General features: G+C 36.8%; 1 protein-coding gene across 1 annotated transcript; it reads left to right on the forward strand.

The window, feature by feature from the left end:
- Window positions 1–541: 541 nt before the first annotated feature.
- Window positions 542–4,715, forward strand: LOC133807067 (leucine-rich repeat receptor-like serine/threonine-protein kinase BAM1). The gene is made up of 2 exons (XM_062245213.1): window positions 542–3,269; window positions 3,711–4,715. Exons 1-2 carry the CDS (start codon window positions 686–688, stop codon window positions 4,199–4,201), a joined length of 3,075 nt encoding a protein of 1,024 aa, XP_062101197.1. The 5' UTR covers window positions 542–685; the 3' UTR covers window positions 4,202–4,715.
- Window positions 4,716–21,646: the final 16,931 nt, after the last annotated feature.

Below are 21,646 nucleotides of genomic sequence, written 5' to 3' on the forward strand. Positions count from 1 at the left end.
CTAAATTATTATTATTTTTTTACAGAACAGTAAGATTCTAAAAACAATGAATTTCATTTATTAAAATGTTTGTCCGGAATTTATTTATTTTATTTCTTATATGTACAAATGTTTATTCAGTTTTGATAAATAAATTTCAGTATATTATTTATTTATTTATTTGTATAACTAAAACTTCAAACATAATAGTATGACTGAAATTTCTCACGCCGTTTATTAATTTTTTTTTTTTGTCAAAAGTGAATATTCTTATTTACTTCGGCGTAAAAAAAAAAAGCAAGTTGTAAAGTAAGTAAATACACAGTTCTTTTTTTTCAGCCAAAAAAAAATACACAGTTCTTTTTATAATTTTTGTTTATTTAATTTTCTTTTTTTACTTCAAGTTTAAAAGAGCAAGGCCAACAACAATAGTCCAGCTCCCAAAAAAATAAACAAAAAAGGCCATTAATTTAGTAAATTACAGCTCACCAATTAGATTTAAAAAATAAAAGAAAAAATAGTAAAAACAATTAAAAAATAAAAAACGAGAATAAAAATCACACTTTCCCACCCTCCTTTCTGAACTCTTTCTTCTTCATCGTTTTCCCTCTGCTCATCTCACTCACTCTCCCTCTCTCTCTCCTCCTTCTCCTCCGGCGTCTTTTCTGCCGGTACGGTCGACCCTAACAAGTCGCCTAGAAGAAAAATGCGACTCATACTTCTCTTGCTTCTTCTTCTCCATCTCTATCTCTACGACTCCATTGCTGCCCGCATACCGGAGTACCGTGCCCTTCTCTCCTTTCGAGCCTCCATCTCCGAAGACCCACAATCCGTTCTCGCCAACTGGAATGCCTCCACCAGTCACTGCACCTGGTCTGGCGTTACGTGCGACTCTCATCGTCATGTGACTGCTCTCGACCTCTCGGGGCTTAACCTCTCCGGTACACTGTCGCCAGACCTCGCTCATCTCCGTTTCCTCTCTAACATCTCTGTTGCCGCGAACCAGTTCTTTGGTTCCATTCCTCCTGAGATCTCGGTGGTTACTGGGTTAAGGCTTCTCAACTTGTCTAACAATGTATTCAACGGCACGTTTCCTACGCAGCTCGCGCAACTCAAGAACCTTCAAATTCTGGACCTTTATAACAACAATATGACCGGAGATTTGCCTCTCGACGTCGTTCAGCTTCCGAATCTTCGCCATTTGCATTTGGGCGGTAACTATTTCAGTGGTAGCATTCCGAAGGAGTACGGTCAGTGGGAGTTTCTCGAGTACTTGGCGGTTTCGGGCAATGAGCTCAGTGGTGCGATACCGCCGGAGATCGGAAACTTAACCAGTCTCCGGGAACTCTACATTGGCTATTACAACAGCTACGAAGGTGGTTTGCCTGCCGAGATCGGAAACTTATCTTCCTTGGTTCGTTTCGATGGGGCAAACTGTGGATTATCCGGCGAGATCCCACCCGAAGTGGGAAGGCTTCAGAATCTCGATACTCTATTTCTTCAGGTGAATGCTCTATCTGGGTCATTGACGACAGAGCTTGGAACCTTGAAGAGCTTGAAATCCATGGACTTGTCGAACAACATGCTTTCCGGAGAGATTCCACCGTCATTTGCGGACCTTAAGAACTTGACACTATTGAATCTCTTCCGAAACAAGCTCCACGGAGCCATTCCTGAATTTATTGGAGAGTTGCCAGAACTTGAAGTTTTGCAGCTGTGGGAGAACAACTTCACCGGGAGTATTCCCCAGGGTCTGGGGAAGAACGGGAAGCTTCAGCTTCTCGACCTTTCGTCCAACAAGTTGACTGGAACTCTTCCTCCTTATATGTGCTCTGGGAACAGGCTTCAGACTCTAATTACTTTGGGAAATTTCCTCTTTGGTCCGATCCCGGAGTCCCTGGGTAGGTGCGAATCGTTGAGCCGGATAAGAATGGGCGAGAACTTTCTCAATGGGTCTATTCCGAAGGGGCTTTTAGGCTTGCCCAAGCTCACCCAGGTGGAGTTGCAGGACAACCTTCTCTCCGGAGACTTTCCTGAGACCCATACCGTCGCTGGTAGTCTGGGCCAAATTAGTCTCTCTAACAACCAGCTTTCTGGGTCTTTACCGCCAACTATCGGAAACTTCTCTGGCGTTCAGAAGCTTCTTCTCGATGGCAACAAGTTTTCAGGTCGAATCCCACCTGAAATTGGGAGACTACAGCAAGTTTCTAAGATAGATTTCAGTCATAACAAGTTCTCAGGTACTATTGCACCACAGATTAGCCATTGTAAACTGTTGACATTTGTTGATCTTAGTAGGAATGAGCTCTCGGGTGAAATTCCTAATGAGATTACTGGTATGAGGATACTAAATTACCTCAACCTTTCGAGAAATCATCTAGTTGGAAGTATCCCATCGTCGATAGCCAGTATGCAAAGCTTAACTTCGGTTGATTTTTCGTATAACAATCTCTCTGGTTTGGTTCCGGGCACTGGCCAATTCAGTTACTTCAACTACACTTCATTTGTTGGCAACCCTGATCTTTGCGGCCCATATTTGGGGGCTTGCAAAGATGGGATTGCTGATGGAACCCATCAACCACATGTCAAAGGCTCACTCTCTGCCTCATTGAAGCTACTTTTAGTCATTGGATTGCTTGTTTGTTCGATTGCTTTCGCAGTTGCGGCTATCATTAAGGCCCGGTCTTTGAAGAAGGCGAGTGAGTCTCGGGCTTGGAAACTCACTGCGTTTCAGCGCTTAGATTTTACCGTTGATGACGTTTTGGATTGCTTAAAAGAAGACAACATCATAGGCAAAGGAGGAGCTGGGATAGTCTACAAGGGAGCTATGCCTAATGGTGATAATGTGGCTGTGAAAAGGCTCCCGGCAATGAGCCGAGGGTCTTCCCACGACCATGGTTTCAATGCTGAGATTCAAACTCTCGGCAGAATTAGACACCGCCACATTGTTAGATTATTGGGATTTTGTTCAAATCATGAAACCAATCTTTTGGTTTACGAGTACATGCCTAATGGAAGCTTAGGTGAGGTTCTTCATGGGAAGAAAGGAGGTCACTTGCATTGGGACACAAGGTATAAGATTGCCATAGAAGCTGCTAAAGGTCTTTGCTATCTACATCATGATTGCTCGCCCCTAATTGTCCACAGAGACGTCAAATCAAACAATATCCTTTTGGATACCAGTTTTGAAGCTCATGTCGCTGATTTTGGCCTTGCCAAGTTTCTTCAGGACTCGGGAACATCTGAGTGCATGTCTGCCATTGCTGGTTCCTACGGATATATTGCCCCTGGTATGATTACGTTCTTAATTTTTATTAGTTTTGTTTTCTGTAACATGTACTTATTAATCCGTGCCTCCCAATTTTTAATTATGTGAAGAATCTTTAAAGCCAAGACTGAATTTTGACCCACTTACACATTGATTTAGTGTAGATAACATTAATGTTGTTTCTGAATTTTCTTAGTCCTGTGCTTCAATTTGACTTTGGGGTTTTCGAAAATAAGGTTTTTTATTCACTCAATTAATGATTTGAAACTGTTACTTGTTTTGGCATGAAAGTAAAATGGTAGGCATAATACTTTGAAAGTAGAATTTTTGACCAAGTACCTACCAAATCATAGCACAATCAAGCACTCTTATCCTTGAAATGAAAATCCAGCACTGTTAATGTTTTCGTATTACAAATTTAGTTGTTGACTGAAAATTTAATTATTATTACTTTTGACTGTAGAATATGCATACACGTTGAAGGTTGACGAGAAGAGTGATGTATACAGCTTTGGTGTAGTCCTTTTAGAACTAGTTAGTGGCAGGAAACCTGTCGGAGAATTTGGAGATGGGGTGGACATAGTTCAATGGGTTAGAAAAATGACAGACTCAAACAAGGAAGGCGTCCTCAAAATCCTTGACCCGAGACTCCCTTCAGTTCCCATCCATGAAGTAATGCATGTTTTCTACGTAGCAATGCTCTGTGTTGAAGAACAGGCTGTTGAGCGCCCAACAATGAGAGAAGTTGTTCAAATTCTAACAGAGATTCCAAAGACACCTAGCTCAAAACAGGGAGACTCAACGATCACAGAGTCGTCGCCCCCTCCTCCTCCTCCTCCCCCTCCTCTTCCTCATCACTCTGCCGGCGGGTACGATTCTTCATCTCCTACCAACACAACAAAAGACAATCAACAGCCGCCTCAATCACCACCGCCGGATCTTCTCAGCATTTGATGATAAGGGATTGGAATGTTTGTTCTATATATTCCATGGATGCCCTTAGTTTTTTTAGTATCTGCTTTCCTTAGTTTATATTTTGGGGTTGGGGGATATGTTTGCTCTAACTGTTAAGGTGTTAATCTTTTCAAGTTTTCTTTTTTGGGGGGGGATGTACAGTAGGATTGGTTGGGGTACTTTTATTTCTTTGTTTAATTTTTCCTCGTGTAGTAGTACTCTGGCTGCTGGTTGCTGCTTCACCTTCCGGTTTCTGTTTATGGCTCTTCTCTGTCACTGTTAACAGGCCTGGCTTGTAATGCAAAGATGAGTCCCAGTGAAAACATTAAAGGGAAAGAAGTCTGTTTTTAAGGAGTGCTTTTATGACTTTTGAGAGGCAAAAGTTTAGAAGAGACAAATGGCTTTGAGGGGTGTAGTATAGAAAACTGTGTTTGTGGTTTATTATAAAAAAAAATATATATGTATTGATGAACAGACACAGATAGAGAGTAGTTGCTTTCATTTACCGAGACTATTGGGTTTTCACTGAATTTTCTCATTGATACTGGTAAACTCCTTGGCTGTGCACTATCGTGATTCAGGTTCAGGGGTCAGGACTCTGTTTCAAAACACAGTAATATAACTACATCATAAGAGTCAAACAAAACCTGGTTTTTTCCTCCAAACAAAAGTTCAAATTCATAAGAGAAAAAGAAAAAAAAAATCACTTGGGGATGCTCATTTTTAACTTTAAAAGACCATAGTCAGTCTTGTTAAGTCGGACCCACAAAAGAGTTTTGCTTGTATAGGGATACCCACTTGGTTCACATGCATTACAAACTGTTGGTATGATGAAGTATAAAGTGATTTGGTCAAATTTCTAATTTTCTCGTATGGGACAATAGGTGAGATTGCCTTTCCGGTTGTTCAACTTGTGAATCTCAACTAATTTTGCATGAGCTGAGATTCAAATTCCTCTAATAGTATACAAAAAAAAAATACTCTTTCAAAAAGTGTCACAACTTTGTGGTGCTTTTGCAAGCAATCTTTGATAATGTGGCAAGTTATTCTGATCCTTATTTGTTTTATTGTTGAGTAGTAACATTTATCTACCACTATTTATAGATATCAAAAGCATTAAATTAAAATATTAAATTCTGGGCAACCCAACTTGCACTGTTACAATATTTTTTAAAGATGCCGTGACAAGGCCGGTGTTCTGTTTGGTAAAGTTTGTTGTATCCTCTGTTTTGTATGATATAAATATATATATATATATATTACTGAATGAAATGAATGATGTTTCAGCTGTTGAGTTATGGATATATCTATATATTTCTTCAGCTTTTAGGTTGTAAAGAGTTAGCTAAAATTGGGTAAGGCCACAAGAAGTGATTGATAATTGCATGGAGTAAGCTGAGAGATGGGTATTGTCCCATCATTGTAAGAGTGTGGACCTGAAAATGCCATATTTTTGGCTTTAGTGCTTGATTGATGATTAGTCATTTACGAGTTAGATTGAACCACTTTCAATATTAAATGGAGCTACACATTGAGCAAGGAATCTTCAATGCCTTTTATTCATGTACCACCCTACCATTTGAATGCCCCCAAATCAATGTTTCAAAATAAAATAATATTACATAAAAATCTCAATATTTTCCCTCTTTTAAACATTTTAAAAGGGCATATGTAATATTAGGAATAGAAATCAAGTGTAACAAATTCTAGGTATTATGCATTCATTTAAACTAGAAAGTTGGTATAGCACAAAAATCCCATCAAGTTTTTTTTAAAATATTTTTATTTTATAAAATATGTGCAAAAAAAAAACTGAATGGTGGTGTGACAAGGATGCATGTTTAAAGCTTCACTGGATTGATATTTTTTTTTAATTTTGTTAGTTTTTTAGTTTTTCTTTGGCTAAGTTCAACATTCATATTCATTGATGAGTTGATAGATAGCACCAAAAAAGTTATGCACAACAAAATATTGACTTATTTTGCACCATCTCGTGGCTCATTTTGGCTTGGGATTGTAATATAAATATGTTATTTTGAATCCGACTAGACTAGTAGTATAAATGTCTTTTTTCATAACAAGACAAAAACTATTAAATGTGTCATTGATTTCATCCCAAATAGCTCAGTCCTTGAGAGGTTGAATTTAAGTACTGTTTGAGATCAGCCTAAGCCGTGGATTAGGGTCCAGCCTCTCATATAAAGATATAATTGTTAAATTATTGGTAGGTTAAAAGGAAAAAGATGACCTATTCCATTACCTAACCACACTAACTAATTAAAACAAAATCTCACTAATCCATACTTATAATCTATTACATATGCAATAAAAGAAAATGACCACTTCCCAAAATTTAGTATCCCAATTGAACACTAAGATTTTAATTTGCCAATGACATGTTATAATTAACAAGCATTTTTATGAAAGAAAAATACACACAATTTTAACATGGGATAACTTTACAATATCATGACTATTTCAAATATAAAAAAAAAAAAAATTTCATAATGTTGTCAAATTCAATAAATGCTCATTTGTATAGAATGAGTAATTAAATTGGTAAATGTGGTTAGTTTTTATTTTGAGTAGTTGAATGTTACATACAAAATAATAGTTATAAAAACATTATAGAGAAATAACTTTTAAATACAATAATATTTGTTTTAGCATTTATATTGAAGCACAACACAAAAAGTGTGTTAAATTTAAATTTCATGCTAAACTTAGAATAAGCACACTCTTCTAGCATGCATGAATTTTTAATTGAAACTATTTAATTAAGAGTTACTTTGAATTAGTCTGCAGTCAAAAGATAATAAGCAACGACAAAAACCAAAATACAATCAAAATCAGAAACCAAATGATACTTGCTTATGAGTAGTAAAACCATAAGAAAACAAGAAATCCAAGTATCATTGCAAAATGATTTTGAGCAACTATATATAGATCATTGAACTAAATAATCTATAAGACCAAATAAAAGAGGACAAAAGATCTTATAACGGAAAAAACAACAGATAAAAAAAATGTAATATCAAGATTAAAAAAAGAAAAGGGTTAGTTTAGTGATCCTATGAAAATAATGACAGTGCTTGGAAATTCATTAAAAACTAAATGAGGAAAAAAATGACCCCAAAATGACAAACAACTTTAATACAAATCTATCAAATTTGGGAAGCTAACTTTTTCCTAGCTTGATTAAGCAATTGGCTGCCCATTTTTTCAGCTGCAAAACTGTATGACGTTCTATCAATTTTTTTCCTCATATTACCGACTTTTTCCTTTTCAGTTTCACCATTTTTTTGCTTTTTTTTTTGTCTTTTACTAACCATTTTTCTCAATGATAAGACAAGAGAAGAGAGAATATAGTAAAATGCATATTTAAGAGTGCATGAAAATATTAAATTTCTTGTTTTACTTGTTTTTTTCACTAGCAATATGGCCTATGCATGGCCCCATTTCCTTATCGTTTTTCATAAGATAAGGATATACATCTATAAAAAAGATTTCATTTGTAATTAAAATATATATCTCTAAAATAAACTCACCATTGGCATCGTTTTTAACAAAATTAGTGGTTAACACCGTATATTTTACAAAGAGATAAATATTAGTTCTTAGAGAAAAAAAGTTTAAAATTTTAAGGGGAAAGATTAAAGAAGAAGGTAGATTTAGTTATAGAATTATAGAGCAAATTTGTTCCATAGAAGAAGAAAAAATTAAAAAAAGAAAAAAGAACAGAGAAGTATCATACCAAACTCATAAAATTCAATTTTTTTCTTTCAAGACAATGAAAATGAACCGAACAAAAATTAAATTTTATAATCCTTCAAAAACTTTATATATTTTAAAAATAATTATAAAATAATAATTTTAAGCTCTCAATCATTTTTACTTTTTCATTTTCCCTTATCAAATATAATAACCTTATTTTAACTAATATATATATATATATTTGAGAATAAATGGATAATTACTAAAATAGTTTATATATTTTTTTATCACGTGTTTTGTCTCATTACATGTTTTGACAAATTACTTTATGGAGCATGTGTTTTATAAAATAATTCATATTGATCCTTAAACCCAATTTTAGTTTTTTTAACTAAAATCACAAATAATTCACCAAATTAACAACTCAGAACAAAAACACAATCATTCTGTCTAACAATTATGTTGTTATATTTAATTTTGTTTCTATCAAAATCTAGTTTAGAAATCTATTTGAATCATTTTATAAAATACATGCTCCAAAAAGTAATTTGTCAAAACAAAATGTCCAAATAGGTAATGTGACAAAACACATGGTCCAAAAATATATAAACTCTTACTAAAATAATAACTAAAAGATTTATTACAACAAAAAATGCAGTTAATATAAAAATAAACAGACTTTTTGACGATATATATGTGTTGTTGTGCATAGAACACACTATCAAGAACTCAAGCTTTTTCAAAACACGAGATATTACTAAACCAGTTAAGATCAACAAACACAGAATCGAAAAAAAATAGAAAAACAGTACACCAAGATATACGTGGTTTGTACACAGAGAAAATGTGTCTCTGGCCTACTCCACGGGTAGTCAATCTTATTGCTCAATAATCACTCTTTCTTACAACTTACAAACTTTCTTCTCAAGTTACAGTCTGTACAAAAGAATAGAATGAATTTTTCTGATAGTCTCAACATTACAACATGAGACTATTTATAGTTACATTTAAAAAGTGCAAAACCGAAACTACTAATAACAGAAATGGTTAAGTCAAATAAGTTGACATAACCAATAATCAACAAATCTCCACCTTGGTTATAAAATTAATGAATGAAACAACAAGACTGACTGCACTTATTAGTCTCGGAGGGCTTTGTTTTACTTCGGCTGAATCAGATCCAAGTAGTAATAGAATTTACTGCTTGGAAGCACCTTTGTTATCATGTCTGAGGGATTGTCATCACTTGAGACCTTCTTCACAATTATAGATCCTTCTGATATTACTTCTCTAACAAAGTGTAGTTTGATGTCTATATGCTTTGTCCTCTCGTGATAGACTTGATTCTTAGAAAGGTGTATTGCACTTTGGTAGTCTCACTGTACTGTGATGACCTTATCTTGTAGCTTTAACGCTCTGCTATGCCTTCTAGCCATAGAGCCTCCTTAACAGCTTTAGTAAGTGCAATATATTCAGTTTCGGTAGTTGATAATGCAACTAACTTTTGTAGACTAGCTTTCCAGCTAATGGCCGTCCCAAATGTAGTGAAGATGTATCCAGTAAAAGACTTTCTAGTATCCAAACATCCAGTATAATCTAAATCCACAAACCCTTCAATAGCAGTTGTGCTTAACTGTTCTTGATCAACTCCACCATACATAAGAACCTTTCATAGAGAACCCTTAATGTACCTAAGAATCCACTTTAAAGCATGCCAGTGAGCTTTACCAGGATTCGCCATGAACTTACTTACTAAACTTACTGAGTATGCTATATCAGGTCGTGTACAGACCATAGCATACATGAGGGATCCTACTGCATTTGCATAGGGAATATCTGCCATGAACTCCAGTTCCGCATCAGTTTTAGGTGCTTGATCAATGCTTAATTTGAACTGCTGAGATAGGGGTGTAGTAACTGGCTTAGCATCAACCATTCCGAATCTCTCAAGGATCTTCTTAAGGTATGCTTCTTGAGACAAGTACAACAACTTTTTGCTTCTTCTCCTTCTGATTTCCATACCCAAAATCCTACTAGCAGCACCTAAATCTTTCATTTCAAACTCATTGCTCAGTTATGCTTTGACTCTTGCAATCTCACTCTTATGGTTGCTTGTTATCAAAATGTCATCCATGTACAGCAGTAAGAAAACAAACGACTGATCAATAATGAATTTGAAATATACACAGTTATCAAACTTACTTCTTTTGAAACCTATTCGAGTCATGAATTCATCGAACCTCCTATTCCATTATTTAGGAGATTGTTTTAATTCGTATAAAGACTTTTTTAACTTGAAAACATAATCTTTTTTACCACTGATTTCGAATCCTCAGGCTGTCTCATCAAAATCGTTTCATCAAGTTCACCATACAAGAAAGTTGTTTTAACGTCCATCTGTTCAAGCTCTAGATCAAACCTTGCAACCATGGCTAATAGAGTTCTGATTGACCTATGCTTCACAACAGGAGAAAACACATCATTAAAGTCAATCTCTTCCCTTTGAGTGAAACCACAAGCAACTCGCCTAGCCTTGTACATGCCTTGTTCAACTCCTAGAATTCAATATTTCCTTTTGAAAATCCATTTACAGCTGACAATTCTCGAACCAACAAGCTTCTTAACCAAATCCCATGTGTTATTTACCTTCAGAGACCTCATCTCTTCATTCATAGCAGTTAACCATCTTTGTTTGTCTTTGCTTGCCAAGGCCGCTCTGTAGCTTTTTGGTTCATCTTCCATGACTTCACTAGCAGCTACAAAAGAATAAGCTAGCAAATCTGCATAACCATACCGTTCAGGGGCTTTAGTTCGTCTTCTGGTTCTTTCTCGTGCAAGTAGATAGTTGTCATCTACAAGTTGTTCTTCCTCGTGTTCTTCTTTCTCAAGTAACCATGTTCCAACTTGTCTATTTTTCAGTTTGATCACTGGACTCCACCTCAATCTTGTCACTTTTCTGAACTTGTGTTTCCCTTTTGATTATTATCAAAACCTTCTATCTTTGACCTGCTTTTATATGCCATTTCTGATTCATTCAAGACCACATTACGTCTTATAATACACTTTTTATGACCAGGTTCTAGACACCACAACTTGTACCCCTTAACTCCTTCTGGATACCCTATGAACATACACTTGAGAGCTCTTGGTTCTAATTTGTCTTGCCTAATATGTGCATAGGAAATACAACCAAATACCTTTAGTATGTCATAGCTAACCGTATGACCACACCAAACTTCTTCAGGAGTTTTCATGTTCAAAGTTGTAGATGGGCACCTGTTAATTAAAAAACAAGTTATTACCATTGTTTCGGCCCATAAAATCTTTGAAAGTCTAGCACTTAATAACATGCCCTTGACCCTTTCAAGTATTGTTCTATTGAACCTTTCAGCCAAGCCATTTTGCTGAGGAGTACAAGCCATTGTTCAATGTCTAGCTATTCCAGCCTTTTTACAGTAATCATCAAAAAATTCAGAGCAGAACTCCAGTCCATTGTCTGTCCTAAACCTCTTCATTTTCCTTTTAGTTTGATTCTCTATAATTGCTTTCCAGTTTTTAAACTTCTCATAAACTTCATCTTTAGTTTTCAGGATATGTATCCATAGTTTCCTTGAATAGTCATCGACTATTGACAGGAAATATCTAGCACACGAATGAGAAGGAGTTCTGGAGGGTCCCCATAAATCAACATGTATGTAGTCTAAGGTGCCTTTGGCTCATTGCTGACCAGTACTGCACTTTACTCTGCAAGACTTGCCGTAAACACAGTGTTCACAAAATCTCAGTTTTTCCACTTTATCTCCACACAACAGTTCTTATTTCCCAAGTTCAAACAGGCCCCTTTCACTAACATGCCCCAACCTCATGTGCCATAGTTCAGTCTTCGACAAGATTCTCTCAGAAACTGTAGCTACTAAGCCATTTATCACCTCACCTTCCAGAGAATAAAGACCATTTTACCTTGTACCTTTCACAACAACCATGGAGCCTGTAAGCACTTTCACGATTCCATTTTCTCCTTTGAAAAGAAACCCTTTTCGATCAAGATCACCAAGAGAAATTAGATTCCTCCTTAATTCTGGAACATATTTGACATCTTGTATAAGTCTCTCGATTCCATCATGAATCTAAACCTGATAGAATCTATACCTGCAATTTTGCAAGGTTTATTGTTACCAAGTAAGATTGGACCTCTTTCTTACTAATCAAGGTTCACAGACCATGAATTATTTGGTGTCATGTGAAATGAACACCCCGAGTCCATGATCCATTCATTTTCTGAATTTTCATAAGACCCCATTAAGGCTTCTGCAGATTCATATCCATCTTGAACTATAGCTGCATTTCCAGAATCTTTTGATCCATCACCACTTCTACTATTTGTTATTTCTGGACAGAACCAACGAGTATGACCGTCCTTGTGACAGTGATAACATTTTATGTTAGGGACATTTCCACCATGCCCACTATTACCACCATTTCTTGACTGCGACTTTGATCACTTTTTGTTATTCTTGCTTTCTTTCTTTTGAGACCTACCTCTTACTGACAACCCTTCACCATTAACAGAATGCTTTGGCTCATTTCTTTCATTTAACTCTTTAGAATTCAGAGCAGACTGAACCTCATCAAGAGATAGAGACTCTCTTCCATAAAGTAAGGTTTCTTTAAAATGAGCATAAGACTTAGGCAAAGAACACAGTAATAACAAAGCTTGAACCTCATCCTCAATCGAAACATCAATATTTTCCAAATCAAGAATTAGTTTGTTAAACACATCTAATTATTCTTCAACAAGTTTATCATCCTGCATTTTAAAAGAATACAAAGCTTGTTTCAGATAAAGGCGATTTACCAGGGATTTAGTCATATACAGACCTTCGAGCTTGGTCCAGACTCCTGCAACTGATTTTTCTTTGGAGACTTGTCTTAGAACCTTGTCACCAAGACTCAAGATAATAACATTATGAGCCTTATCCAACAATACTTTTCTATCTTTTCCTTCCATCGAACTATCAGGATTTTTCTCCCCTTTCAGTGCATCTTCCAATCCCTGTTGAACAAGAAGAGCTCTCATCTTCAATCTCCACAATCCAAAATAATTATGACCAGTATACTTCTCCACCTCATATTTTGCCGAAGCCATTGTCGCGTGTTCGATCCACGCTCACTGCACCAGTTTTTTGTGCAAAGAACACACTGTCAAGAACTCAAGCTTTTTCAAAACACAAGATATTACTAAACCAATTATGATCAACAAACACATAATCGAAAACATAGAAAAACAGGAAACCAAGATATACGTGGTTCGTACGCAGAGACAATGTATCTCTAGCCTACTCCACGGGCAGTCAATCTTATTGCTTAATAATCACTCTTTCTTACAACTTACAAACTCTCTTCTCAAGTTACAGTCTATACCAAAGAATAGAATGAATTTTTCTGATAGTTTCGACATTACAATAAGAGACTATTTATAGTTACTTTTTAAAAGAGCAACACCGAAACTACTAATAACAGAAACGATTAATTCAAATAAGTTGATAGAACAAATAATCAACATGTGTTTATTTCATAAATTCAACACTTTTAATTATAAATTTTGTTAATGAGAATAAGATTAATTTAGAGCGAATAATTTATATATATTTATATGAATCTAAGGTTACCAACATGCGTTAATAAGAAATTTGCGAAAAAAATATAGTTTGGTATCTGGCAACACTAGGTTTTTCTAACTAAAATATGTGATTGGAACTTGAGAGCATGGAATATGAATTGAATGATCCTAAGGTTGTGAGTAAGATGATAGCCAAAGAATCAGAGGAAAGTCTATATATTGATATCTTTTTTAAATACAAGTTTTGAATATCTTTTGAGATCCATTCTTCAACCTTTTTATAGGGTTATTGAGTATACATTCAAGTACAAAAGTATCCTTAACGTTCATCATGGGAAAGGTCAAGTAAGGATAGGTGTCAGCCACTTTCCACAATTGACACCACGATTTAGTGGCATACTGCCAACTATGGTACTTGTCAAGTTATGCACCTGTACTGTTTATGTGGAGCGGTGGTGGCTGAGTGTAATGCCAACATACATTGTCTTATCAGGAAACATGGTAGCCAGGTACATAATAGTGTACCAACAAGATTTTTGAGATTCGCTAAGGCTATGTTTGGTAGGAGGGAGACATGGGTGGATCGAGAGGGAATGAGGGAGAGTGGTGGTGGGAGACGTAAAATCCATTTGTTTGGCAAAGAAGATTGTGGGAGAGAGAGGAGAGGTGGAAGGATTAAAAATCCTCATGAGCCCACCATTTACAATCCTTCCACAAATGGAAGGATTTTGACTCTCTTTTCTATTTGATTTAAATTACATATGTAGCCTCATAAAAAATTACTAAAAAAATAATTATAAGGATAATAAAGTAATTTCAAAATTAATTAATAATCTATCATTCCAACTCTCCATCCTCCTCACCAAGCAATTCAAATGGATTACTACTACTCTCTCCCTCCTTCATGTTCTCCATCCCCCTTCAACTCTCCATCCTTCCTATTCTTCATCCATCCTACCAAACATAGTGTAAGTCTTCCACAACTGTCTCCTACCTCGAGAATACTTCGGATCTTGCAATATCTACTTTGTAGAGGGTGTGGCTCGTTCATGGTTTCACAGATTCTTGAGGCACATTCCTTATTGCCTCCTCATGTCTCTTGTGATGTTGTTTATGGCGCAGATGACGTCCTGACATTCGTGACGTTGACAGTCTTTGTCTACCACATGGACTTCACTAAGAAACCTTACAACAATATCCAACGCTTTATGTTTTTGCTCCTCACAATACAAACTTTGAGGATAATTAAATTGACTATATAAAACAATTTTTAGGTTATGCTAGGTGGAGCAAATTATTTGTTCAAAGTTTATATTAAGGTTGTTGGTAGTGGTGTTTTTTCCACCAAAGCATTTGAGCCTGTGATGGGATCTTAGGCCTAGGTTCACTCCAAGTCCATTTGGGCTTCACAGTCTTGGGTCGAGCCTTGGTAGCTATCCTAGCATGCATCATCTGACTTTGAGGCTCTAAGGGCAACTTCAACCATGAAATGCATTTTGGTGTTGAACCAGCATCAAAATGGTGGAATTTTAACACCATTTTTTTTCCAATTCCAACCACAACACTAAAAGTTACACTAAAAAATATATTTTTTATTATTATATTATTTTATTAATGAAATAGGATACTCTCTTCATTATTATATTATTTTACTAAATCAAAATAATTAGGGATATTTGCTGCAAAAGTACCCAATATTTGAGGTTTGTAACTGGTAAGACCCAATTTTTCTTAACGGGTAAAGTACCCAAAGTCAGTAAGATAGTAATTTCACCAGTCTCTTTCCGTTACACTCTGTTAAGTGTTTACTGGACCAACACGTGTCACTTTGTGATTGGTTCAACTTGTAACTATTTTTAAAAGTTAATTTAATTGATTTTAAAATTTAAAAAATAATTAAAAATGAATTTAAAATAGTATAAAAATTAATATGAAAAAGAAAATTAAAAAATTAAAACTAATTAACAAATCTAAACTATTAAATATCTAAATATTTACTTGTTAAAAAACTAAATTAAAATAAAAACTTAATCCAAAATCTAATTCTAAATTAAAACAAAAATCATAATTAATTAAAAAAAACTAAAATCTTAACTCTAATTAAAAAAAAACATCATCAACATTATCATCATCGTTCTCTATCTCACTTTCTATCTCACTTTCTCCATTTTTCTCACTAACCGAATACATATACTATCATTTTTCCAAAAAAAGAAAAAAATCTTGATTAATCTCATACTTCACCATCAACATATTTCATCACCATCATCAAAACAAGTAAAAAAATCCAGACATCAAAATAGAATTCAAACAATGAAATTCAATATTGTGTTTGAATCTGAAATAGAAAAGAGAAAAAGAAGCAAACATAGAAAAAAAAAAACACCACCACAGATTTGAATCTAAGTCACAAATTTGAATCTAAATCAATTACAAAAATAGAAATGAGGGTATTAACACCATAGACAAATTTGAATTTTTTTTAAAGCTGCCATTACAGATCAAACAACTACAACATATTATTTAGGGCGATACAAAACTCTTGGTTTCCAGAAGATATGGGTTGAAGGCTTCAACGAAAGTAGAGCTCACGAGACTAGAAGATTTGAAGGCTTCAACAAAGGCAAAGCTCACGAGCTCGACAAGGTAGATATGTGACAAACTTGCAGGCAGGGTGGGGTTGCAGACTACTGGGCATGGCAGATCAGTGATCGATGATGGAGCTTAGCAAACTACTGGGCACGTGGACTCTTGATCATGGTTGAGAAGAAGAAGAATAATTTTTTAATATTCTTTTTTTATTTTTAAATCAACTTTTATTATTTTTGATAGACAACAATATTTTTGTAAATATTTTTGTAATCGTAATCTTCTATTTTAGGATAGCATAGATTGTGATGTAATCAATTATTGACTTTCCTAGTTTCTAGCCTTAAACTAAGCTTGTACAACATGTATATTAACCATCTTGAGCAATGAGAATCATCACGGATTAATCTCTAATATGGTATCAGATTTCTAAGGTTTTCCTTCTTCTTCTTCTTGGGAACCCCATCTCTGTTCTTCACGCAGCCCTGCTCCCTTCTTATCCCACCTTATTTCTTCTACACCATGTCCGACAACAAGGAAAAGTTCCACCCCGCCTTCTCGATTACCAACGTGAAATCCGTCATCCCAATCACGTTGGATAACGAAACTAGCCAATATCATTCATGGGATGCTTTTTTCACGGTTCAACTCCGTGTCCACAACCTCCTTGACCACATCTTTCCTCCCACTGAGGAAGCAGCAAAGGCCGCCTATGAGAAGGAGAAAGCTGCTGACCCAGCTCTTTGGAAACGTCTCGACGCCGCCATACTGCAATGGATTTATGCCACCATATCCTCCGACCTTCTCCATGCCATATTGTTCAAGGATGACTCAGTCCAGGCCGCATGGAGCCGCCTTGAAACTCTATTCCGTGACAATAAAGGATCTCGTGCTACTCAGCTTGAACAGGAATTGGCTGCCGTGAATTTTGAGAATTTCTTCAGCATCGATGCTTATTGCAACCATGTCAAGTCATTGGCCGATAGACTAGCCGACGTGGATGCTCTGATGACGAATAGTCGCCTTGTTCTCAAACTTACAAGAGGACTGCCAGATTCGTACTCCGGCGTGGTCGACTACATTCAGAACCAAGACCAACTACCCCCGTTCGAAAATTGTCGATCTCATCTCAAGCTTTGAGAACGTACCATCAAACCGCTGCTGCTAAAGAAAGTGGTGGTGGTGCTGCCCTTGTCACCACTACAAATGGGTCACATTATAATCCTCCCATCGATGGCCACAATAACTCTCATGGTCAAAACAACAACAAAGAAAAAAATAGGAGGAAGAATAATAGAGGCGGTAATGGTCAAAACAACCGCTCTCGCAATAAAAATGGCGGCTCCGGCGGTGGTGGCTCCTCTTCCGGCACAGGCAACGGCATCTACAACCCCCAGCAGCGATGGCAGTCGCCTCCTGGCCTCAGCCCATGGGCAGCGTGGCAGCAGCCTTGGGGTGCCCCTTGGACAGTTCCTCCTTGTCCTTACCCATCAAGTTATGGGCAGCCTAGACCCAATTCTGCTCAACGGGCTCCTGGAGTGCTTGGCCCAAGACCACAACAGGCATATGCAGCTTCTTATGCCCTCTCCACCGTAGGCTACACCCCGACGGACATCGAGGCAGCCATGCACACTATGACTCTCTCTCAACCGGATGGAAACTACTACATGGACACAGGTGCGACATCTCATATGACGGCGGATCAAGGTATATTTTCTTCCTATTTTAATTCGAGCAATATTAATCATCACATTGTTGTTGGCAATGGAAATTTGATTCCAATTGTAGGTCATGGGAACACTACCCTACCATCCCCCCACCCTCCATTAACCTTCAACAACATGTTACATGCTCCTAAACTCATCAAAAACCTTATTTCAGTTCGAAAATTTACCACTGATAATTCTGTTTCCGTTGAGTTTGATCCATTTGGGTTTTCTGTGAATGATCTACAGACGGGGACCAAAATCATGAGATGTGACAGCACTGGTGATCTTTATCCTATCTTCTCCACAAATCGAGCCATTTCTACTCAATCTCCTTCAGCTCTCACTGCTTTGTCAACCCAGTTGTGGCATAGTCGCCTAGGGCATCCGGGAGATAATATTTTGCATCATCTTAGTAATAATCAGTTTATTGCTTGTAATAAGGCTTGTAAACACTCTTGTTTCTCTTGTCCTCTGGGAAAACTTACCAAGTTACCTTTTTGTGACTCTTTGTCTTTTACTATTTTGCCTTTTGAAATAATTCATAGTGATTTGTGGACTTCCCCCATTGCAAGTTCGCTTGGGCATCGTTATTATGTTTTGTTTCTTGATGATATTATTCTCACAGCCTCCTCAGATAATCTTCGCCGGTCTATCATGGCTCTTTTGGCCTCGGAGTTTGCTATGAAGGATCTTGGCCCGTTAAGTTATTTTTTGGGGATTGGTATCACCAGACATGAGAATGGCCTCTTCCTTTCCCAGAAACGGTATGCCGAGGAGATGCTTGAACGGGCAGGCATGTCCAATTGCAGCACATGCCCTACACTGGTGACATTAAGTCCAAACTTAGTGCCACTACAGATGCTCCTTATGATGATCCCACAAAGTACAGACAACTTGCAGGTGCATTACAGTATCTCACGTTCACTCGCCCTGATATCTCTTATGTAGTGCAACAAGTCTGCCTTCATATGCATGATCCTCAAAATTCCCACATGCATGCCCTTAAGCGCATCTTGTGCTACATTCATTGTACTCTTTTGTTCGGCCTACATCTCTATAAGTCTCCCATTGGCAAGTTGGTCTCTTATACAGATGCAGACTGGGGAGGGTGTCCTAACACTCGCCGATCTACTTCGGGTTATTGTGTATTTCTTGGTGATAACCTCATTTCATGGTCCTCAAGACGTCAACCGACTCTTTCTAAGTCTAGTGCTGAGGCCGAGTACAGGGGTGTTGCTAATGTTGTTTCAGAGACCTGCTGGATCAGAAACTTACTTCTTGAGCTTCATTGTCCTATCCGACAAGCTACACTCGTCTATTGTGATAATGTTAGTGCAATATATTTATCCAGTAATCCAGTACAACACCAGCGCACCAAACATATAGAAATGGATATTGACTTCGTCCGTGAAAAAGTTGCACGTGGCGAAGTATGTGTCCTACATTTCCCGTCTCGATACCAGATTGCAGATATTTTCACCAAAGGTCTTCTGCGCGTTTTATTTGATGACTTTCGGGACAGTCTAAGCGTTCGTTTACCTCCCGCTTCGACTGCGGGGGTGTGTTAGACAACAATATTTTTGTAAATATTTTTGTAATTGTAATCTTCTATTTTAGGATAACATAGATTGTGATGTAATCAGTTATTGACTTTCCTAGTTTCTAGCCTTAAGCTAAGCTGGTACAACATGTATATTAACCATCTTGAGCAATGAGAATCATCACAGATTAATCTCTAATAATTTTAATATTTTAAATTAATTTATAATTATTTTTTAAATTTGAAAATTAATTAAATGAACTCGTGGAATGATAGATGAGGTGGTCTATTGGCGCCATTGGCAAGGTAAAGGATCCACTCCTTCCAGCCTGAAATGCTAATACGATTTGCATTTAATCCCCAACAATTCAAGAACCACAGCTTGACACTCACTGAACAAGACCACAGTAGGTGGAAAGAGTCTTCCTTGGCTTGGTTACTCAGAGTACAATATGTTTCATTTATATTCATGAAGGAAGCCAATTTGGCTTTGCAAGGAAGGGCATTTGTTAATATCTGCTAGGGGTGTTCATAAAACCGCCCACACCGCACCGCAATTTACAGTTTAGAACCCTTCGCGGTGCGGTTGCGGTTTGTATTTTTGCCAAACCGCGCGGTGCGGTGCGGTTTTAAATTTTATAAATGCAGTTCAAACCATACCGCACCGCATCATTATATATATTAACTTTTTTATATATTTTTTTTTCAATTTTACTACAATTAAAGTTAATGTATAAATATTTATATAGTATAATATAATATACACATAATCTAGAAAAAAAATATAATGTTTCATAAGATGCTAACACATATTCTATTTCAATCTAAATATATTCCTCCTTAATTAAAATAATATTTACTTTTATATTACATTTTTTCTTTGTTATTAGTTTGTTATATTTTTATTGTTTTGCTTAAAGTTTATTAGCTTGTTGTACATTTAATTATTTTGTTAAACACTCTATGGTTATGAGATTTATTATGAATCTTTCTTAATTATAATATTTAATTGTTAAATTATTTGGCGATAGGTATAAACCGCCCACACCGTATTTTTGCGGTGCAGTTTATGCGGTTTGAGGTCTATGCGGTGCGGGTTGCGGTTTAGAAAATTGTTCAAACCGCATATGCAGTGCGGTCCAAAAAATTAGAGAAAAACCGCACCACCCGCACCACGAACACCCCTAATATCTGACACCAGAGAATCTTGTGTCTTTCGTGAATTTTTCTTTTCCAAATGAATGGCCACAACTCATTGTTATCTCCTCCCTTGGTCGAAATATGCATAGTAGAGCGGATTGAATAAACTCTTGAATTGTTTGTGTCCCATATCCATGAATCCTCTCTGTCTTGTTGAGGGAGGGCTATATTGAGGATACGGCTGGCATCGCCAGATTGAAACCAAAGCTTGAGCTTTCTCACATCCCAAGAGTAGTTGACTATAAATTCACACACCCAATTTACTCACGTTGTGGCATCAAGGATCGGGGTTGGGCATCTAAATCCTCTCGGAACCCACTCATCAAATCAAATAGAGGTAGTTTTGCCATTTCCTATCTTTTGGCATAATCCCTTTCCTAGGAGCTGCCTTGACCTCACAATAGCTTTCCATAAAGTAGTCCGACTTCCTCGACTCATAAGATAGGACACACCCCTTTTCAAGTATTTGGCCTCCATGAGACTATGCCATAGTGAGTGTTTGTTCATCACCAACTCCCAACTCTCTTAGCTAAGAGAGCTTGACTTACCTTGAGCACTAACCTGAAGCCTAAGCCTCCCATAGGCTTTGGGCAACAAAGTGTTTTCCATGCTACTGTATGGAGGCCTCGTCTTTTGTTGGTATCACCCCACCGAAATCCCATCAGAATTTTGTCCACGTTCCTTGCTGTAGTAACTGGAATAGGGCCTGAAGCCTTGACATAAGACACTAACGATGAGCCTACCGATTGAATCAAGGTCGCTCTTCCTGCTTTGGAAAGAAATTTAGCCTTGTACCCTTGGACTTTTTCTGCCACCTTATCAAGAATAAAATTCAGGTCCTTTATTGGAGCTCTTGAGGACATCAAAGAGAGACCCAAGCACTTGCTGTCTTTCCTTATCCTCTTCATATCTAGACATTCCGCTATCATAAAAGCTTTAGTTTTCTCTACTTTCGACAAAGGAATTTGCATTGTTAACTTTCCACCAGACCAATTGCAGTACTTATTGACACATTCCATAAAAGTTTCAGCTTTGCCCCTTATTGCTTTTCCGAAAAGGATTAGATCATCAGC

Source organism: Humulus lupulus, chromosome 1, assembly GCF_963169125.1.
Source record: "Humulus lupulus chromosome 1, drHumLupu1.1, whole genome shotgun sequence".
In the NCBI taxonomy this organism is placed as follows: Eukaryota; Viridiplantae; Streptophyta; class Magnoliopsida; order Rosales; family Cannabaceae; genus Humulus; species Humulus lupulus.